The sequence below is a fragment of the Ammospiza caudacuta genome, chromosome 9 (assembly GCF_027887145.1).
Source record: "Ammospiza caudacuta isolate bAmmCau1 chromosome 9, bAmmCau1.pri, whole genome shotgun sequence".
NCBI lineage: Eukaryota > Metazoa > Chordata > Aves > Passeriformes > Passerellidae > Ammospiza > Ammospiza caudacuta.
The window spans coordinates 9,065,859-9,089,189 of NC_080601.1; the positions used below are offsets into that span (position 1 = coordinate 9,065,859).

General features: G+C 40.9%; 1 protein-coding gene across 2 annotated transcripts in view; it reads right to left on the reverse strand.

The window, feature by feature from the left end:
- Positions 1–210: 210 nt before the first annotated feature.
- IPMK (inositol polyphosphate multikinase) overlaps positions 211–23,331 on the reverse strand; it is a 36,829-nt gene continuing 13,708 nt past the window's right edge. For both annotated transcript variants that reach the window (XM_058810906.1, XM_058810905.1), the window contains exons 3-6: positions 16,150–16,246; positions 13,300–13,472; positions 6,211–6,292; positions 211–5,818 (exon numbers count right to left, since the gene is read on the reverse strand). In XM_058810906.1, the coding sequence (XP_058666889.1) occupies positions 5,184–5,818; positions 6,211–6,292; positions 13,300–13,472; positions 16,150–16,246 (987 nt within the window). In that variant the 3' untranslated portion in view covers positions 211–5,183. The remainder of the gene's footprint in view (positions 5,819–6,210; positions 6,293–13,299; positions 13,473–16,149; positions 16,247–23,331) is intronic.

The window sequence follows — 23,331 nt, forward strand, 5'->3', positions numbered from 1 at the left end:
AGGTATTCCCAATAAACAATGGCTGGGACAAAAACATGGTGGTAAAGCAAACCTGGTAAATACAAGGGAAACCCATTACAGAGTGCACAGAAAAAAAGGAGAAATAAAGATGGAAAGAAAGAAGGATTCATCATCAGTGCAGGTAACAGTCAAGTAAATTTTTTCTCAACAATCTTCTTATATTTAAAAGAAACCAACTATACTTGCAAGTCACTTGCAGAAAATTTTAATAATTTGCCAAATATACAGCTATTAGAATGACCCTAAATATCACTAATAATTGAGTTACAAAAGTTGGTAGATAGCACAGTACAATGTTCTATAAAATAAACATGGGTAACATTAACAATACTCCCTGTGGTCCAGGAATGTCAGAAAATAGCACAAAGAAATTACAAACACATACAGATCAGAGGAGATTGAGGGGCAGCTTTAGACACTTGGATCAAAGAAACTGAGACCAGACTAGACACATTCATTCATCAACATAATGAATGTAGAACTTTAAATCTCAAAACCAATTAACAACACAGCATCAGGTGCAATTTCACATGGTTTTAGCTATGTTCCAGTACAGTTCCCAGAGGATTAAAGTGCCTTAGTGCACTGTAGTTTCATTTAGTCAGGTGCAACACACATTGTGTTTGGAAGTTACTTTCTTTTTTAAAAAGTGACCTATGAAATAACTACTTGAACCCATGTCCATAATTCAAACTAAGGTGTTTTAAAGTTTCTTTGTTCTGACTTTGCTACTAAATGTCATGTAACAAAATAAACCCCAAATCCACAAGGCCCATCTCCACTAAACAAGACCAGAGTAAAAGATATTTATTGAAACATGTTTCCTGTGATACAACCCTTAGTTTGCTTATTTTCCCCTTTCAAACATATTTACCCTTTGGATGACAATTTTCCACTGCAGTTTCCATTTCCAGGTTGCTGTGAACATGAAAACCAGCCAGATTTGGCCCGTGGCTATGATGATGATATTTCCCAGATAAGATCCTGCTTTAACCCAGTGAATAAGCACAGCACATTCTCTCTGTGGGACACCTGGGGATCTGCAGCCTTTGGATCCTCCCTGTAGCCATTCCCTGTGCTACTGCAGGGACTCAGTGTCCTGTTCAGGGCTCCTTAGGAACTCTCACTGCTCTCTGCTGTACCACCTCCTCCTTAAACCCAAACCTCACTGAACTGCTGTGAGGGAAGGCAAACTCCACACAGCTCAGCTGTCACTCACCTTGCCCCCAGAACACCCTCTGCAAGTCACAAGTACAGAACTCACTGAAAGCCTCCAATCCAGTCTCCCATCAGATCGTGCTGCCCTCCAGCTCCCCTCCTGCTCTCCCAGGGGACAGAGTATTCCCACAGCATCTGAGGCAGCTCATGGTGGTTTGCAGTAGTGGCACTTCAAGAAGAGTAATGGGGCATGAGCTTTTTAGGAAATACAAATTTCCATCAGTGATGCCATCTGTGCCAAGGGCACTCAGGGGGGGAAATTGCATGTAGGGAAAAGAAACTGAAAGGAAATTAGGAGGATGAACTAATCCTAACTTGAAACAGCAAGTGTGGATGTGAGTCTGCACTCTTCCAGCATCTTCCTACATTTGATTGTGCTTCACATCATGAAGGAGCAAGTCACTCCAACGATTTCAGGCTCACAATGTGAACACTCCTGCACACCCAATGTGGCCAGCACAGGTGATGCTGTTCCTGCAGCACTGCTGCTCTCACACCTGAGGCCATTTTAAACTCTGCCCAATCCAGATCACATCAAGAGCTCTCTGCAGGTGAGGAACTTTTACTGGAGTTCTAGATTTGTAGCATGTTAACATTACTCACAATATTACATGCACTGAAGTATTTTAAGAACATATGCATTCTGTTAATCAAATTAATGGAAAATAGTGGTTTCCTAATCTACTCAAGTACTTTTAAAAGTTCTCCATGAAACTGTGAGATTATGGAAAAGAACATCCTGGTTATACATTACAGTAGAAAAAAACAAAACAGTGCAAGTTTCATCTGAATCACAACTACCAGTAAAGTCTCCAGTTCATAAAACAAATTGATTAAATTATGTGAATTATTTCATAGTGGTATAGTAACTTCCAATGGAATTTATGCAACAAATTTCACCCATATTCAAAAATACATTTGTAAATGCTTTTCATAAAACTTTATACAACTCAAGTTCCCCTTAGGTAATCCCAAGCACAGTCCTCGCTCCACCTAGGCAGAAGCCTGTATTCATTCTCAGAGTCCACGAGTGACAATGCTGTGTGAGTTCTTTCTCTTTGAGAGTCAGCTCTGCTAAACCCAACTCTTATTGCTTAAAACCATCAGTTTCCTCAGCAGGCCTAGCACCCAGCTACACCTCACCAGGCTGGGGCAGCAACCCACTGTTGTATGGACATAAACACCTACAAGCCTTGTAGCCATTCCTGTAAAGATTTCCATGGGATGGTTGCCTGTCCAGAGAGCGAAAGGGGCGTTGCTGACAGGGAGGGAGATCAGTCATTGAGAGTGCATCAGTTCAGTGACCCATTGTCTCCCTCTTCATCTTCTGATTAATTATATATTCTGTTTAATGATTTCTGTGAATACATGTCCAACTGTAACTGAAAACAACCGGCTCAGACACAACCCTAAAATCTGCAAGAACGGAAGTGTGAATATAAGGCCTCTGCAGGCTCAGACTCACAGCTGGTACTATGCCCAAACATCTCCACAGCAAGCTTTATTCACACAATTTCCAATAAAAAATACTGTTACTTCTCAAGCTACATTTTAAATGATCAGAAATACATTCAGAATAACTACTGGTACAAAAACCATGATAAAATTTTTTTATTCAAAATATTCTGACAGGTTGACAATATTCCAGGCATGTTACAAATACTGCCACAGCCAACAAAACAATCAATACTTAGAGAGCATTCAAACACTGAGGACATGTATCTTAAAGCAGAGACAGGAGAGTGCATGGTACTAAGTGCATACTAATCCTTTTCCAATAACTAACTTGAGGAAAATACCTCATTTCTCTGGTACAAAATGGATTAAAACCCAGAAGAGATGAATTAGAGAGGACAAAAATGATGATGTTAAAATGTTTTTGCCCATACTTTCCTGTAAAACCTTGTAGCTTTATCATACAAGGCCACTACCAGTCTGGACTACTCTAGTGTTGACTATTTAAGGGATAGAACAACAAAATCATAACAGAGAAACCAGTGACAAAGCAAACAAAACCACAAACTCTTTCTAGAATATGGCTTAAATTAATTCACAGAGAGTTGGGAATATATTAACTATAAGGTACAAGAGAAATACCAGGTAGGAAAAAAGCTCCTTTTTTCCTGGTACTTTCCCCCTCACACTTCACTGTATTTCACATAAAAATTTTAACACACTGGTCTCACCCTTCCTGCAAGCCCCTTTTTCCATGTTTCTAAAACATCATGTTACTGAAAGGTTGGTGTCATTCTTGAATGCATTGGCCAAACATGAGTTCTAAAGTTTAAACCATGTAATTCTACACATAGTAATACCCTGTTTCTCCCAATTAACCCAAGTTCTCAAATAGCGCTAAAAATTCAGCTTTATTTAAAACAGCATATCTGCTTGAAAAAAGTATGAATCTCTTTGTCATGTAGAAAACAGATGTCCAATGAAGAACTTGTCAAGATGTGAACACAGCTGAGTGCATAGTGCAGAACATCATACAGAGAGAGCAGCAAGGCCACAGGGTCACTAAGTCCACATGAAAAAGATGTATGTTTCCAATGACCAAATCCATTCTAAAACATTTTTGTCCTGGAAATGCTTTAAGCATTAAAATCTTGCTCTAGGGATGGCAGGACTCCTCCATTCCCACTTTTCATAGAGCTCACTGTAACATGCATGGCAGCACAGCCACCTACACAGCATACAGAAGAGACACACCAAAATTGCTTTGGATACATCATCCTGACCTCAAGTATTCCATACAAATGCTGAATTTTTCTTGTGAAAAGGAAGGAAATGGGAGAGCTTTCAAAAGACACAGCTTGCCTGTGTGTCATTAAGGAAACCTGCAGTTTGGAGCCCAGGATGGAGAGCCACAGCTCCTCTGGCACGAGCAGTGGCACAGCTGGTGGCTTCAGGGCTGAAGGATCTCACAGGAGGCTCCTCTGCCTCTATTGCTCGAGGTTCCATCAGTGCTCCCCAGCAGCAGAAGCATCAAACACTCACTGCACAAATGCAAGTGGCTTACAGCCAGCAGAGCTCTGCACGCTCACCCAAAACACTTCTGTCCCCATTGCACTGGTTTGCTTTTTAAAGCAATGTTGTTGGAGAAGGGCCACAAGAACAACAGTGAGACATTTTCCTTAATCACAGCATCAGACACTTCATTAACAGACTGACATAATCTCCTAAACCAAATCAACTCCTGGAACATCTTGCATTTGCCTTCTTTTGCTCCTTCCTAGGAACAAAGAGTTTCTCTGGAAGTTGTGCAGTTTAAGCCTGTTATGGTATTGTACTCCAGCATTTCCTTAGCACCTCAACACAAATTATACGGTAGCTCATCTGTGGTGAACATCAGCTACACACATCCACGAAGGGGGAAGGGCTGAAAGAACAACAATATTGTCCCATGACATGGAAAAGCACTTTGGGATGCACTGGCTTCAGGTGAGACTGCTGACTCAGAATGGGATTTCTCTCCAAGCAGAGTTACTCCAGTTATTCAAATACAGTAAACACAAGGGCAGTACTGAGGACATCAATCCTGCACCTTACAACTTTCAGTCTATTTTCTAAACACCTCTTAATGGAGATGTGGCTCAGTGTCAAGGCTAAATGGGCAAAAATGTCATCTATGCTGAAGTCATTAGAGGAACTAACATAACCCTTGCTTCTGGTAGTCCTTGGACTTAAGCCCACCACATACATTTCATTCTATTAGTTTACCTATCCCGCTTTATCTCAAGCATCTTCATCCTTTCACACTTTCTATGTAACTATCAATATTTTTCCTGAGTGAAATTATAAAAAGTTAAACCCTTCTACCAAAAGTACAAAGACAAATAAAATATAGAACAATACAAACCCAGTTATACAGCATTACAAGTGCAGAAATTCTTCATGTTGTTGCTCTTTATCATTGGCCCCCAATAAAAAACATAGCAAAGAATTTAGTTATCCAAAATATTTTGCAGTACTGTGATGAGATTCTTCAGCCCATAAATATAGCCCTCATCCTTTGTGTTGCTGGGAAACACGTGAGCAAAATCGATCATTCGCACCTCGACCTTTGCGCTTTCCTTGGGCTCTGCTGGCATGTGATAGAAAACTTTTTCCAGTTGGGGTAGAACATTTCCATTCAGGTGCTCCTGTGTGATGCATGTGCTGCTTTTCCACACATTGTCTTGCTCTGAGTCCTCAACTTTTAGCGAGAGCTGGCTGTGGTGCCTCTTGGAGCACGACTTTTTGTGAAGTGCATAAAATTTAGACAAGCCTTTACCTACAGAGGCTTCAATTTTTCCATTCTCTGTAGAATTTATTACATGAATATTATTATTATACTCCAACACATCTCCACCTGACAAGAGGCCTTTGGGTACTCTTCTCTTCTCTGCCAAGGTGACATCACTCAGCCTCACGGTTGTTGCTTGGCATGAGCCCTCATACACAAACAGCAGTGAGCTTGCGTAGAAGTTGAGCTGTGTCTGGCCCTCAAACCACTCCAGAATCTTTTCTACCTTCTGAATGCTGGCAGCTACCACATCTTTTCTCAAGCAGTACCCACTGTGGAAAAACTTGGAGATCCCTGCAAGAAATACACACATATTGGAATTACTTTCACTTCTGAACAGAAAACAGATGAATTTTTTGTCTTTTGGGATGAGAATAGTTCTTATTTGAAGGAATGGACACAATTTAGGGAATTTCTCTTCAGGCAATTACTAACTAAATGCAAAGTGAACCTAGGAACTCTGACACCTTCAGTCACTGCACTGCTGTTACAGCCAACTGCACACAATTTAAGGCTGGCAGGCAGTTCAAACACTACAGGGAACAGCCAAAGACCCATCTGAGGATCTTTGAGGACAAAAAAGGACTCTTAAAACAGGAACACCCAGAATAGTAGTTTTTCCACACAGCTTTATAAATCAGTATTTAAATGAAAAGATCCAAGCACACCCCAATTCCCTTACTTACCATCCTTTACTGTTTCCTTGGTCAAGCTCCTTCCATAGTGCTGGTTTTGTGTCTCATAGCTGTCTGAAGACACATGGTACACCTGAAAGAGGCAAGAAGGGGACTCCCTATGTATTTTGAATCACCAGGATTTCTGCAGAGCAAGAGACACCTCAAAGGCCACAAAACATTTAGCCCTCACAGTTTTTAAGTTTCTTGCAGTGCCCAGCAAAAAAAAAAGTGCTCTCCAAAACTCTCCCTTCATCCCTTGGGCTCCAAGCTACAGCTTTCCTGTGCTAGGGACATCCTGGTGGTGGCAAAAAGCAATGTACCCTTTACAAGGAACTCTTTATGGTTTTGGAAATCACAGCTGAGACCTAAAACTATCAGTCCTATCTGCGTTACTATAGATGTTAAATCAGTGAGACAACAAAGCAAAAATTTCAATGCAATTATTCTGAGTTCTTAAAGTTATAAAACTATTTTAAAACAGAAAAGAAAGAAAAATAAAAAGTAGAAGAAAAGCAAAACAGTAAGAATTACTGTATGTGACCACCAAGGCCCACCTCCCTAAGACACATCTGCCACTGTCAGCACAAATGAGGCTGCACTAAATAAATGGCAGCAGCCAGGCAAAAGCTGGTTCCAGCATCAACAGCAGTACTTCAGCTCTCATCTGAAAGGGAGGCAGCTCACACAGGGACAGTTTTGTCCATATCAGGAATTGTACAAGCTTAAGAACTTAATTCAAAACTGCCTCACATATAGACATATTTTCTCTCACACTGAATTATTTCCATAGCAGAAATGTGCGAGGCAGCAAGGCCCAAGTATAATTTGTTTATGAGAGTGCAGGCAATTTTTATTTGCAGAAATAATGGTGTTACCAAGCAGGCAGTTGTCTCTGGCAGGAAATTGGTGCTTGGCACTTGTTCAGACCACCCATCCCTGAGGCATCCTCCCCATGCACAGCCCTGCCCTCCCTTCCCTGCTGTAAACAGAGAGGATCCCACTGGATGAGTCTGGGCACACTGCTGAGGTGCCTGCTCCTCATCCCTCCTCTGGGGCCTTATTCTTGCTGAAGCCAACCAGTAAAGTCCTCAACACTGAAACAGCAGCAATAAAAAGAAATATTACAGGAATATTAAATTAAAAAAAAAAAATTGAATTCCCTGTTTTCTCTATAGCCCACCACCTCGAAATGTCTCTTCCCCATCCAAACAACAATAAAGTTGATCACACAGATCCCCACCTCCTGTTCTGGGAAGAACACTCTCAAATAGCTTTTATTTTGACAAAAAGATTGATTTTAAGTCTCCAGCCATGAACTGAAGGGGCTGTAAACAGTCCTCATTATTCTAAAAAAATAAAGAGCTGTAATTCTAAATGTTTGAATTCAGCAGCAGAGACACTTCACACTGTTATGATACTTGGAGAAACTGAGGCCTCCATGTCTATGGAATGAAGAAGGCCACAGCAGAGATGAGTTATTCTAAAACTGCATCTGAAAAATGTGATTTTGGGTTCACAAGAACAATAATGTTTCTCCACATAGTTTTGCTGGGTTTTTTTCCAAAGCACATGAAAAAAGTACCAGCATACAACACAGATACTCAAAGATTACTTATGTAAATACTTCAGGCACCAGAGTAACCTTCAAAAACATACCAAAAGTTTCAAAACTTTTTACAGAGCCACAAGTCAAAGGCAGTGAAATAAAGAATAATATTGCTTAGGAAGAGAATCAAGAGTCTGAAGACTAAATTTAAGTTTTCACTAATTGTGCCTTCATTTTAATGATATTAAGTGTTGTCATCCAGCTGGACTAGGGGCAGCTTTCAGCAGACATCAGCACTGCAGCAGTACCCAACCAAATCTTGTTTACCAGAACCTTCCTTATCTCTTCCTGTAGGAGCTGCAGTTTTTCTGACATGGGCACCAGCTCAAACAAGCTGATCAAAATCTGCAAGCTCATTCTGTTTTCCAAAGAAACACTGGAGCAGCACATCAGACCCTGTGTTTCTGAGCTGGGCTTCCCAAGAAGGCACCTCACCTCATAATTTAACAAAACCATTCCCCAGATGTCTTTTTATATAGCTGACAGACAGATGCTGCATTAACAGCACATTTTTAACTATACAAAGCAGTCAGAGACATAGCACCAAGTCCCAGGGCCACAGGATGAGTGTAAGGTATGTGTTTAATTAACTGCCTTGTGCACTCAGAAGGCACTGGGTCACCCAGAGGCTTGGCTGCAGCCAGGGGCACTAAGGGACAGCAGATGTGCATCATCACAAAAACCTCCTCTGACCAGCACCTTGAGAGTTTGCACAGCTGCAGGAAGAGACTGGCTAAACATTCCTGGAAAACCTCACTCAAATACAGCTACATCACACCCCATTCTCAAAGCCAAGCTCAAACAGAAACCATCTCTGACCAGCCCTTGCTCCACCCTCACCCAGCCAAACACAGAGTGGCTGTGCTGGAGGAGCAGGAGGCTAAAATCAACTTCCTGACTGACCTCTTGCTCTACTGTGCTTTTGTGCACATGGCCACCACCCATCATCTGCTATTAACCCTTCCCAAAATGACACTGTGCCTCTGAATCAAGCTTTTCCTGCATCCCTGTTGTTGCAGCTGTCTGTACTGGCCCATTTCTGTCAGAACAACAAGTCAAGCCAGATCTGTAACCTTAACAGCAGCCAAATGATTAGACAGGGAAATCTCATTTCTTGTCCACCTGCGACAGCTTGTTATGTGTTTGCTCTGTATCCACTGGCAGGTCTCCTGAAGGGTGCAGGACAAAGAAAACTCCTTCTATGAGCTGCCACACACTGCCTTCAAGAAACTCCTGCTTCATCAGTCATTTTTATATATTCTTACTATGCAAGATCACAGCTGCTGTCAGTACCCAGCTGCTACCAAAGCTGGAGCCACAAGCTGAAACTGGGGTAAGCAGGTGGCACCCCAACTCACCTAGGCACATCCCAGAGCAGCATCCATCCCCTAGGCACATCCCAGAGCAGCATCCATCCCCCAGCTCTGCAGGGACCCTCCTGTGCCAGGCCAAGACCCACAGCCATGCCTGGGCACCTTCTGCCTGTGCCCTATGACTGTACCAATATAAATACAAGTTTCCTTCATGCTCAAGTAACCCAGGTTTCTCTGCAGGCCCTTCATCCTGCCATGGTGCAAGACTTAAAGAGTTTCAACAAGCCTCATTTTTTCTTTTCAAAAAGAAAGTAAAGCAAGGATTTGAAGAAAAAATAACAAAGGGAGAAATTTTGTTAAAAAACATTCTCTTTTTTGATATGTCTACTTTATAGCAATGCTCTCAAATTACCACTGCTGCTGAGAGCGTGCCCCATTGTCCAAATCCATTTATCTAAATATCTCCTATTTCTTCTCCTATTTATCTAAACATTCCCTAATTTTTACTTTTTTTTAGCTTGATTTGTTGTAGCTAGACCTAGGCCACAGGTGATGACAGTGCACACATCCCTGCTCCCTTGAAAATGCAGCACAAGAAGGCTGCATCCCTGCTCCCTCATTTCCAAGACTATACTTTGATATTTCTCTGCCCATTTTGCTTCTTTACTCCTCTGGACTGTTTTGACTGAGTGCTTCACATGACTAATTTCACCCCCAATGCTCTGACAGTCAATATACAGTTTTAGTCAAGTCCCTACATAAATAAGTTGTAGAATGAAATTAGGCTGAAATTTATCCAGTGGAAAAGCAGACTATTAATCTGCTAAATAAAAGAAACTACAACACTGCAATTAAATCATGAACCATCTTTAAAATAGCTTAATACAGTAATTTTAGACTCCCAGAACTTCAATGAAGCATCTCATTAGAATAAATTTCTTTTATGTAATAAAAGACCACCTGCTCCAGCTTGGAAGATTTTTTTTCAGGGCTTTTGGTTGGTTTCTTTGGCTTAGGGTTTCATTTAATTATTTATTTATTGTTTCATGGATTTTTTTTTGTTTGTTTTCTTTTAGGTTTTGTTTTGCTTTGTCTTCCTGTTCCCTTAAACATCAAAGCTTGAATTAGACTTACAAATGTAAAAAAACCCGTTCTGGTAATTTTTCAGTCTAGAAGAATCTGAACAGTAAATGCAAAATTTAATATTTTTGACTTCCCTCCTAAATCTTGTTACTAGCAGATCAGAGCTTGTGAAAATTACCATGATACTAGAAAGAGTTCATAAAAACCTCATAAAATAGAGTCAATTACAGTCTATTTCTGCAGGAAAATATCCTGCAGAATCATGTGCTGTAGATTAGAAAATTCACTTGTAAAACCAGCTTTGATTATTATACATTACTGCCTGCATGTTCATGGGCACTAACAATAGAAGTCAATGATGGATTATAATGTTAAAATTACATAATCACCAGTTTGTGCTTTAAAAAAGCATTTCAGAAATATTTTGGAGTAAGTGAGATTGCAATCGATGCCTGGAAACAAAAGGAAATCTGCAGGATCTGGGAACTGTGGATTCCAAAGGGCTGTGAATGTGAAATGAGAGCACAGCCCACACATTGTGCTCACACTCAGCAGCAGGCAGAATGCTCTGTATTTAACATTGCCTGTGCTGTGAAGAGATCTCTTACCTGTTTGCATGTGTGCTACTGAAACCATATTGCAATTTGTATTTTTGCCATTGCCACAGTATCTGAGACTTCCAACTTCTTTATAAACTCTAACTACTTCCATAACAAACCATGTCCATTCTGACAGAATCCCAGAATGATCTGGTTTCAAAGCTGCAATCCCCTGCCATGGGCAGGGACATGTTTCACCAAACCAGGCTGCTCCATGTCCTGTCCAACCTGGCCTTGGACACTTCAGGGATCCAGGGTTAAACTTCAGGGATCCAGTGGTTAAAAAAAGGAACTTCTCCACTAGGTACAGAATTGTGCTTTTAAACAATGTTATTAAAATAACTGTGCTTCCTAAATGTGTCTCCATGCATTTATTCTGTCTATTCAATGTGTTAAGCTAAATACAGATCACATGCCAGAAGTGTGTACATAAATTAATGCTGGGCTAGACAGGAGACTCCTATTTTTAAGGACACAACACATATTTTATATATGAACAGATGACTGCTTGTTTACCAGTGCATAAGAAAAAGCTGTTTCAATAGCCTTTTGGGTAAAAATACACTGTAAATAGCTTTTGGGCCAAAACCCCCACCTATAACACTTTTTTGCTTGTATCTCTTCATGACAACTTATACAATGGGTGCTTTAGAAAAAGCTCACCTACAGTCTCTGTTTTTCCTGGCCCTCTCCTTATTGGCCTTGTAAAAATTTACCCCACAAGCCTACCTCCCTGGTAAAAAAACACTGAAAAAAGGAGAGATTAAAACCAAACCTCTGTACTTCTTTGCTACATCATGTTTTGTCCAGTGAACAGGAACAACCTTCATGCAGCCATGAGCTGTTCTGGGCTGTATATAATCTGTGCAGGAGTGTTTTATAATATAGCCAGAATGTTGCAAAAGTAAAGCAAGCACAGAGGACACCCCACAACCAAGAGGCAGAAAGCATGCCTTGTGAATTCAGACTTTACCAAGTGCTGTGTGAGGGCAGGAGAAACCTTTTCAGTTCTCTTTGGAAAACAACTTCCAAGATGTAATTGGGTGCCAAAGGCAAAAATCCAAATCTCATCTAGTTAAACACTGGATGGAAAACTGCACTACTTGGGAGAATCATCATTACACATCCAGTCTGAATTAGGGGATTGAAAAAAATTCTGCAGGACAAAGGCACAAATGAGTGACAATGTCAGAAACAATAGTCACAAGCATGCCACAGAAGCAATCAATCATTCCTTTTGCACTGTCATGAAACATAGGACATGAAGTACATTGTTTTACCAATGAGATAAGAAAGGTCACATAATGACATCAACCAAATCCAAAGCTATAATCTCTAACCTTCCTTTTCCATCCAAACTGTTTGGCTGTTTTTTGATTTAACTCCCACATTCTTGCTCACAGGCTTATGTAATTACTACTCAGGACCACTATAATTTATATAGCAGCTTATCTCAAGGCAGACTGAAGGGCTGGGAGGCTGGGCAGCTCTGCACAAAACATTACAGAGATATTAGAATTATCTGAACAATGGTGCAATCTGGCTGCTGGTGCTATTGAACAGCAAAGGGGAAGCTGATCAAAGTCTCCAGCCATTTATGCTGCACAGCTTGAGGAGCCCTGGATTTGTGTATGAGAAGAACAACAAAAATCCCACATCAAAAAGAAAACTATTCCTGTACCTATCATTGCAGAAAAAACTACTTTTGAATTCCATCAGTGACATCAACACATTTCTCTTACTGAGCCACAAATGTTCTGTACAGCTTTTCTTTACATTGAAGTTTTAGAGTAGCCAATACACACATATTGACTCTTAGTATTTCTAAGAATACTAAGAATTAATAGGGATGTCTCCATGTCCAACTAACCTTCCCCTGACAGCTGCCCCTTGATTGTGTAAATATCAAAAGAAGTTTGCTTCTGATGGAAAAACTTTTAAAATGTAAAACATAAGCAGCTGTTCATGGCTATATGCATCACCTCTGAGAGCTTACTTACTCTTCCTTAGACAGAAAAAATATTTAATATTGTTTTTATTTAAAAGTAGAGTATAAAGATGAAAAATGTGGAGGATACAGCTCATTACTGAATTATCAGAAAGACTGGTTCAGTATACAGATCTCTGATATAAGCCTGAAAGAACATAAACACACAAAAATCTGCTTAATAATTTTAAATATCTGTTGTGGTGGTGAAGAATGAATTGCAACTACATTCAATTTTAAAAACTGAATATTAGCCCATCTCTTGTACACATTTACAGTGCCCAGGTTGCAAATAGCTTGTCCTAATGGACACAGCCAAGTTAAAGAATGGTTTAGGGCAGTGCTTTGGAACTGATTCCACAGCTGATACCAGCACTACCCAGACATTCAGGTGACACTGTATTTATGTACAGCTCAAGAGGATTGCTGTTTGCTAGGAACACCAGTTGCTGTACCTGGTGTGGGACAAGAGGAGAATAAACTAAAAGTGGAGACAAAACAATTCCTTACCCTCATTCCAAGAACCAAAAAGCCAATCTCTTCCATCAGAGGGTACTTGCTGACCTGCTGCTGTATCTTCTCTGCTGAAGCATAGGGATCATAACTTTTCTGACCTATTTTCACATCCATTATGCAGGGCTTGTTAAACTTACGGGTCACATCTTCCAGTTTTAGATATGTATCTGTCAAAAAAACAAAACTTCTGTTAACAGTGGGTCACAGCAAAATAATTACATAGCTTCTGCTGAGCACCTGTGGAGGAACGTGAAGAGTTTAAGGCTTAATATCACATGAATTCAAGAGTCAAATTTGTCTCTGAATGTAGGCTAAGTCATGGTCACTGACATCCACAAATTGTATTGCTATGAAAATATACATGCTTTCTTGTTTAGAAAATTGTATACAATTAACATGCATTAACCTAGCATTCAAATTCCAATTATTGCCCAGATAAAATCCCTGAGTAGCTTTTATTAGGTCACTAACATATCACAAAGAGCATTACTAACCACATACAAATGCAGGTTTGCAGCTGTGTGGCTACTTTTGCAATTCAGTTGGTCTCCTGTGTCATTTTAAAAATGAAGGGAACATTTCAGTCCTGGCCTTCAGGGGCTGAAGTGCAGCTCATTTTGTTTCTTTTTATGCCACTCCCATCTACACTTGTTTCTCATGGACACCTTTTGGGGAAAATGTTCTTGGGATCCTAGGCTGCCTTTCATCCATTTCTAACAGCTCTTTGGCTGGACTAAGAAACCCCAAAAGTACTTGGAGTGCCTGAAGATTTAAAGGAGTATCTAAACCCTGATGGAAACTATCATTACTAGCATGACCCCCACACTCACTATCAGAACTCAACAAGGAAATTGAATCAGTACCCAGCCAGCTCCCAGACAGCTGCACCCACCTCCAGCCCTTGCCAGGACACAGCATAACCAACACAGCCTCAACATTGGCCTCATTCTTCATATGTGCTGTGTAAATCCACCTGTCACCAGGCACAAAATTCAAGTCTGGTTTTCCTTCCAGTACAGCCTACTCCACAAATGTATTTTTTTGGCTTTAATGCAGTTTGAACACAAAAAAACATTGTATTATACACCATTCCTGCAGTATGATCTAAAATGGGATTGAGAGAGAAAGCAAAACTAGTTTAAAGAGGCACAAAGTGCCTCATCTGAAAGCTGTACAGCCAGGTAACAAACCAGTGCCACTCAAGATAAAGGGAACAAGCAACATTTCATTTACACTTAATAAGTAGAAACACTTTCTTAAGGAAAAGAAATAAAAGGGACTTGTACTACTTTAAGTGACTACCACTGATTGTACAGAGCTGTGATCCCAGAGCCTGCAGAGCAGTGACTGCCAAGGGAAAGGTCAGGCTTCCAATATCAAGTCTGCAGCAAACCTACAAACTTATCTTCAATCTACATTTAGGAACAAGGTACACACACACTCTGCTAAGCTCCATCATCTGCAGCAACTCTGATTTTTATCAAGACTACACAAAGCTCATTAGCACTACAGATAGCAGAGTTGGAAGTGCAGTGTTTTGGTTGAACTGTTGCCACAGCTTTCTATGAAGAGGACTCATGATAGTGCACAGCCTTTTCAAGAAGCAAAACAAACAAAACCAAAAGTTTCTCTTCTTTAAACAGTTATTCCTACTGCCTATGTCTGATTGACTGGGGGGGACCTCCCAAAACCCAACCCCACCGTGCACAGTGCTTTTGAATCCTCAAAGCAAATGAGCAATGTGCTGAATTGCTGTCTCTTGGTTAGACCACATATTTTCACATCTTAAGATCACACTGCAAACAGAAAAAAATTATTTGCAATTGAGATGGAATATTAAGTGAACTCCATGACACATTAAACTGTGAGGGAAGGAAAAAGATAGCTCTTGTAGAGATATTTGAGTTAGTGCCAAACAGGAAAGCATGAAGGCAAATCTGAGCTGAGAAACTGCTGGTACTATCACAATCTTGCTTTCAGTTTTTCCTGTAGATATTACACCATGTCTTTGGATACTGTCCTACTACTTCTTTGGAAAACAAGCCTGTCAAGCATAAGCAGAAGACAGTTATTTTAAAGGAGCATGACATCTAGTTTGATGCCCACATATTCAAAGAGATTCCATGGCATCCCTTTGTGTGTTCCACAAGCTCCATTTCCCCAGTGTGAGTTAGAAAAGCCCCCAGAAGAAAATCTAGTTTCTAATACAGCAATATCTATTTTCTCTTGAAGACACAATCTTCCAATTGTTCTACCAAAACCACCCTTTTCTTCCTGACTCCCAATGTTATACAAACACAAATTTTAAGACACTAGATCTTTGTTTCATTTAAATCAGTAACAGGGGATGACAAGCAGAACTTCCCACCATGACACTTGCTGAATTAAGTGCTTTGGGTGGTAAGGCACAGTGATGGGATCCAGGCTCTGGAGAAACAGCAGCAGATTCCGTCTGAATGCTTCCCCAGCCCCAGAGTATCCATCTTTCTTCCACACCCACAAAGTGCTTCTTCCTTTGATCACCTGGCTGCACATGACCATGGAACCAGCCCACTCCTCCACCACAACCTCACCCAGAGCAGGAGCAATGGGCAATTCCCATCAGGCCCAGCTAGTCAGGAAACCTCTGCTGTTCAAACAGCCACACCCCATCTTCCTGGTGAGGAAGACTCCAGAGATCTAATCCAGCCACCAGACTGCAAACTGGAACCAGTTGTTAGAGGGAATGGCAGTGGGTTCTAAAACAAGTCAAAAAAAACCCCACAGAGCTCACAACTGCCAAAAATTCATCTCCAGAAATGTTTTCCAGGAGGTTTGGATGAAGAGATAAAATTAGAACAGTACCATTTGGTGCAGTAGGTGGTGACCAGACACCGAAGTATTTTGGCAGATATTCCCGCAGCTCCAGCAGAATTCTGTCGCAACAGTCGGAGTCATAAACCTGAAATAAAATAGGGAGGCTTGCAGAGATCATTTTAAACATTCATTTCTGCTGCTGGGGGAATGAACAAGCAGCTGCATGGCACTTGGCAGCTGGCTGGGGCCAAACCATGACAACTTCCAATTGTCCCATAATTATATTTTCTTACAGTATTTGTTTTCTTAAGTCTAAGATATTTACATTACATTTTAAAAACATACAAGATGAAGATGATAATTATCCCAGTCCAACATAAATGAGTGGCATCCTTTCTTTCAAATTTTAAAGTGCAATTGATGCATCAACCCTAAGCACAATTTATGGTTCAACTTGAATAAAAATCTAAACTGTGATTGTTAACTTTAAAGCTTAACTTTTGAAAAAGGTGTTCTCACATTTGCATTCAAGACTGTGTAGGATTACTGTATTGTATTATAGATCCAAATCTTTCTAATTTCTATCAGGTAAAGTATAGAAGCTCAGACTAGACAGCATTTTCTCATCTTCCTCAAGACAATTCATGTAGAGACTATGCACATTTCAAATATATTTCTTTTCATTTGCTTTTAATGCTTTCAGCATTTTTTTCAACTTCTGTAGGAAAAACAGTAACAGTTTGGAAACAGCAGCTTGTTTGTATTTCTGAAGGAACAACTCTGCAGGTTAAATGAAGCTTTGGATACTATCTGTTATGGAATTGCATGACTGTTACCAGTTTGCAGCATGCTAAGAGGTTTCAAAACCATTCCCTTGCCCAGATTCCCCCATCCCACCCAGTGATGTAGTTGCAGACATAGGGGATTGCCTCTATCATGCTTCCACAAGCTTTGTAGACTGAAAGATCCATATCTACACCAGTTACAATGACTGTCCCAGCATTTAGGAGCCATCTCACCCCACTCCCCACAGAGATGTCCCAGCTCTGCTGCCATCAGAGTGGTGTCGTTCCCTCAGCCCTACCATGGCCACCCAGCAACACCCAGGGTGCTGCACAGTGACCTGCCATGCTCAGGGTTCTGCTGGCACTGCAGGGCAGCCAGAGCCCACTGCAAAGCTGGCAGCAAGGCAAAACAAATATCAGGTGCTAACAGCTCTGCAGACTTGGCTCAGCTCACTGTCAGGCCACGTTTAACCACTCTGGGGGATATCTGCCAATAGCAGCTACAAAGGGAGGTAATGCAAAATACAAACCTGGAGTGTGATGTTAATGCAGCTAGAGAGAAAAAAAAATGGATCTGAAGTCCACAGGCTATTTTAGAGCATGGAGGCAAGCCTTGGCTCTGCTCACCAGTGCCAGGAACTCGACACAGCACCTCATACAGCAGCACTGTTAAAATTAGTTATGGGAGTTTGTCCTAAATTGAGGCTTCATTGCAAAAATCTCAAACTAGGTGAACTCAAATCACCAGTGTGCTTCTAACAGAGGGACTTCTCCACAGCTGAAGCAGGGCTCCCCTGGCCTTGCACCAGGCATAGTTCTGACACCCTGTCAGTGGGCAGTGATCAAGAGCATGATACACCCATGCTGACTGTGCGCTAAGGGATGGAATTTGACCCATTCCTTGAACCAACTCATGGTATAGGCCCCATTTGAAAGAGACTAAGGCAAAGGGGCTGAATCCTGAAAGCTCAAAGTAGACAAATATGTGCACAGTGTATTGCAAAACTCTGGGGTACACCCAACACCACACCCTCTGCCACTACTGTTGCTATCTTAAGTACAGAGAAGTTGCTGGGTGTGTGCCTTTAAGTCACAGTGTCACATCACAGGGCACTGACCTCTCTTCACATGCCATGGTTTGACAAGCTGGCATGGCCACTGAGGACAACACATAATTGTATGTCTAAGTCCAGTTTCCCTCCATTTTAGCATAAGCTGGTATGCAGGTACATTGATAAGATAAAAAACCTTGCTTGCCCCTGTGATCAGTGTATTTATACAACATTTCCTCACTGAGCCTCAGGGGTGCCAGCAGAGGACAGTGTGCTTTCTCCAGCAGACTGCAATGTAGCTTGATCTTACTTGTTTAATGAAGAAAAGAAGGGTGGAAGAGAGGGGAAGATGAGCAGCAGGCAGAATCTGAGGCACAGCCTTGATCAGGCACAGACCTGATCCCTGCTCCCTCTGATAACAGCTCAGACAGCTCTGCAGGCAGCACTTTCCGGGCCAGCACTCCAGGCACTGACTGCTGACTGTTGTACACAAGTAGTACAAACCCAATTTTTGTTTACTGTGGTAGCTTATGATCATAGCACCTTACATCCAAGGTAGGGCACTCCACTGCACTAAAGGGGCACTAATGCTCTTTTCTCAGATGAGTTTGAGGAGATCTGAGAGGTAGAAACCATCATATCTTTTACATGGGAGCAAGTACATGTAAACAGGTCAGGACCGAGAGGAGCAATGGAAACCAAAGTACAACAGACAACAAGGAGAAACACTGAATGCAACTGAAAAAATAGGCAAACATAATAACTCATTTACTTAATTTATTAGCAAAAGATTCTGAGAAAGTGGAATGTCAGGAGACACTTTGGTTTTTTTAAGAGAGACAGGAGCCTTGACTTACTTTTTAAAGTAAGTCAACATTAGGCCATTAAACTTTGCAACTTAGCAAGTAATTCTGAGTATGTTCCTGTGTATTTCAAATAGCAGGATACAACAAAGATACTCAGATAATTTATAATGGGATGTAAGAGCCCAAAGTTGAGACCAAATGGGGAAAAGAGCTCCAGAAGCAGTATCTTCCAAGGAGTCTATTCCTCAATAACCGGATATAAAACATTTTAAATGGAGACAGAACTCCCAATAATGCATTTTCCAGTATCACTACTTTGACATAACAGAACTAACTGCATTACTTCTGTCTCTCAAGAAGTTATCTTGCTCTCAAGAACCAGCAAGAAACTCCCCTCATAACTGACATAACATTTACAAGGCACTTATTTGACCTTAATACAGACCTCAATCTTAGCCTGTAATGTATTCACATGTCAAACAAGAATAAGCACTCAATTAATAAAGATCAGAAGAAGTCATTTGGTGTGGGCAAAGCAACAAAACCAGACATTTCAGGAATTATGCTCATTCCTATGCAGGACAGAAACACTTCTGTTCATCAGAACTGGGCCTCATGAGCAGAACACATGTCATGGGCATTTGTTCTTATTTCATACAACCTGGCAGCAAGCCACAAAATACCAAATATAAATGCAAACATGATAAAACCATCCCTAAAGCTACAGGAAATGCACCTCATGCCCCAAAAGGTATTGCTACCAATACTGCTGGAAGATTCCTGAAAAATACAGGTTATCACTCACCTCAGGAAACCCTTAATAAATAACCCATTAGATTTTTACTTACACCAGCAATATTCCAATTTTACTTCAAGAAACAGAACTTTTTTTTTTTTTTAATGTAACAGTGGAGGTCCATCTCTCCAGCCAACACTGACAAATACAACCAATTTCTGTGTGAGCATATATAACATTATCCAATAAATCAAGAAATGCAAAACAACTCTATGCCAGCTCAGCCTGGGGAGTTATCCCCTTTACATATCACAGGCTACATTCCTCCAATTGCACAGACTGAAAATGTCCCCAGAAAAGCAAGTAAATAGGATGCTGACATCTGGAGAGCTCACAGCATGACCATTACAAATTACAGCCACTAACTCACAGGAGGAACATGCTCCAGATATGTTCTGTGGCAGATACTCTAACAGACACCATGAAGTCATAATTTCCAGTCATGCAGGACTTTTAATTCTGAGGCTTATTTACCATCCCTAAGTTTTTTATCCAAAGTACACTCTGGGGTTTCCTGTAACAGATTAAGCTGCTTTTAATGCAAACAGGGGCTGCTCAGGACAATGGGAATGTTCTTTCCCTTATTTAAAACACAACATTTAGAGTTTTTTTCTAAAGAGTAGCTAATTAGGTAAATGATAGAAGGAGGGTAAAACAAGTGTTGAAATTTCAACAGGAAACTAACTGTAGCAGTACAGACCTGTCTTGAAATGTCCTTATGAAAAAATATCACTTGGACAGAAAAGTAATCCATAGAGAACCTTCTAAAGTACATTCAAGGGCTAGTTTAATAGAATTTGTATTTTAAAGCTGTATTTGAGTAGGAAACTTGAAGTGTCAGAGCAGGCATATCAGTCTGAAGCATCACCTTTCTTTGCTGTCAGTGACCATAAACTGTCCCTAAAGGCAGCAGCACTACAGCCTGCAGAGTCTCACATTACACAGCCAGCTGCCAACATCAGGCAGAGAATTCACTGCCCACCCTGGGATTTGAGACTTTTTTGAGCACCTAAGTCATGCACTTAAATTAGCAAATGCAAGATTTACAGATGCTAGGGCAACCTCAATGCCTTCTTCCATTGGGTATGTATTATATCCCAGACTTTCATTACCTGAGCACACACTGCATTTCCCTCCAGACTCTTACATCAGCCAGTTACACCAGGCAATGGCAAGGGTCAAAAAATTGAGATTGAAACAGCAGCTGTGATTTTAGCAATTCGTATCTGCTTGGTTCTACAACTCAAACAGCCCTGGGCTTTTCCTGAAGTGGTACCATCATGGTTTGAGCTGTGTCACAGAACCCGTTTCCACAAAAATGACTGTCATTGAGCCAGCTCTGCTTGCATTCAAAATCTCATACCACAAGAACTTCAGAAGTTAAATATCTGTGAATGATGTTACACCAAATACTACCATAGCAAATTGCTTAATTTACTATCTAATATGCAGCCATATTAATGAAATTGCAATCACTTCCACTGAAAACACACAGGGAGCACTCCCTGCCAGCTCATGGTGAGTTTTTCAACAACCATCATCCCCAAGTCCTTCTCCCAGGGCTGCTCCCAGTCCCTTCTCCCAGGGCTGCTCCCAGTCCCTCTCCTCCCAAGCTGTTGCTGTGTCTGGGAATGCAGGGCAGGACCCTGCACTTCCTTTGCTGAGCCCCTTGAGTTTCCCCTTTCCCACTTCTCAAGCCTGTCAGGGTTCCCCAGGATGGCCTCCCTTCCCTCAAGTACATCATCAGTGACAACATTACAAGCCTGTCTGGGTTCTTTTTAAATCTGGAAACTAGAATTCTTTTTGGAGACTGAACTTATTCTGTTTTTCTTTCAAGTAGGCAACCTACACTTTCCTCATTCTGTCAGTTCACCAACCATATCTTACTTTTAAATGAACTTATAATGAGAAAGTATTTTCTGTCTAACACTAACATGTATTAGTAAGTTGATCCATATTCTAAAACATTCATAATTAAAGTCTGAACAGTATTTGATCCAAGCTGAAAAAGCACTTGCATGACCCTCCAGCAGAGCAGGAGCACTTTGCTGGGTCTTAATTCAATTTAACATACTGTGCACTTTACAACTATGCATTTTCACTTTATTTCCAACCAGATCTACTCTTGGTAAGGAATAATCCTCAAAATCAAGTTGCTGAGAGAACTGGATTTTTTTCCTGCTTATTTGCATAGACTACAGACTATTCAGTCTGTTCCCAACTCCACCCAGTAGTTCCATAATTGCATCAAATTGCAATAATGGCCTTTTACTGTCTCCCTTTTTAAAGGGTTTCCTAGATTGATTAAAGTGGGTTGTAGTTGATTCTGTGATACACAATCCTCAAAGAGCATGGGAAACAGACACTCACCAGATCCTCCTAGGTTCACTTTCTACTGTGTGGTGTGTTTCTTCCAAACTGGTTTTTGCTGCAGAGTACAAGAACCACAAAAATCTGCCATATTTTCCAAGTCCTACTGGCCAGTCATTTAATAGTACAAAAAAAAAAAAAAAAAATTCATAGAGAAGTAGTAGGAGCTCAGCAGATTCTTACAGCTACACTTCATCTTTCATCTCTGTTAGACAACTCCTAATGTGAAACAAGATCTGAATTCCAGCTGCCAGTATTTCACAATTTTATCAAAAAACCATTTTCTTCTCATTAGTTAAGAATTACTATGTGTCCTTGCTTTTATTACCATTACCCAGGGTCATGGTTAAGAGGCAACTTCACATGCTGGTTTGCTCATTTCCCCAGCAAAAGAGGATCCCTTCTAGACAATTCCTGAGCAGAGGAGTGATGCTGAGGGCAGGAATGAACTGCATCAGAACATGCTCACTGTGTTTGCCAACAGGTAATGTGGACACTTCAGCACCAGTATCTCCTGTGGCAGATCCAGATGTACCAGAATGAGGCACAGCCAAAGATCCTTTTGAGCTACAGCTCCCAATGCAGCAGCAATGAAAGGCATGGGCAAGGCATTACTTCCAAAATAAGATGTTAAGAAAAGCAGGCATCCTGTATTTATGTCCATACAAGACTGCAAATCAAAACCTCAGCCAGAGACATGATCACAGGATAAGGATATTTTAGTACACAACAGCAGCACAATGGCCATCATCCACTCCTTTTTCAGCCAAGGATTATCATCTAAATCAAGAGTACAAAAGCACTTGACTGAGCTTACAAAATAGGAGAACTTATCCTGAAACAAGACGTACTGTGCCTCCCCAGCCCCTTTCCTTTCCTGTCAGTAGCACAGAACAGTTTATGGAACACAGGCTGCCTTATCATGATTTATGCTACATAGGCTTCAAGGGAGCTGAGCCTTATGACTCAGTTCTTGCAATTCTGTGCAAATTCAGGCCAAAACCCATCTTTCAGACAGCTGCCTTCATTTTATGCCATTTGGGGGGGTGGGGAATCACCACAACTCTTCTGCACTGCCTGAACCTGTTAGAATACTAATTAAAATTAGTAAGAAAATAAGCAAGCATTGAGCAGGAATGAAAATACATAGCCCAGGAGCTGCAGCAGGTTATTGAGAACAAAATAAATAAAGCAGTAAGGAAAAGACTACTGCTGATGGTCCAAATGGGCACAATTCCTGAACATTTCTTCTCTTTAACCCCAGAAGCACAAGAACTGTGGTTTCAGAAATATTAACATAACTGGGTTTCACTAACACATTATCCCCTGGGTACAAACTCAAAGACTGACTGGTAAAAAAGACAGCAGAAGTTGCACAAACAGTATCCACCCTGCCTGGTATCAGGCTGTAAAATGAGCTA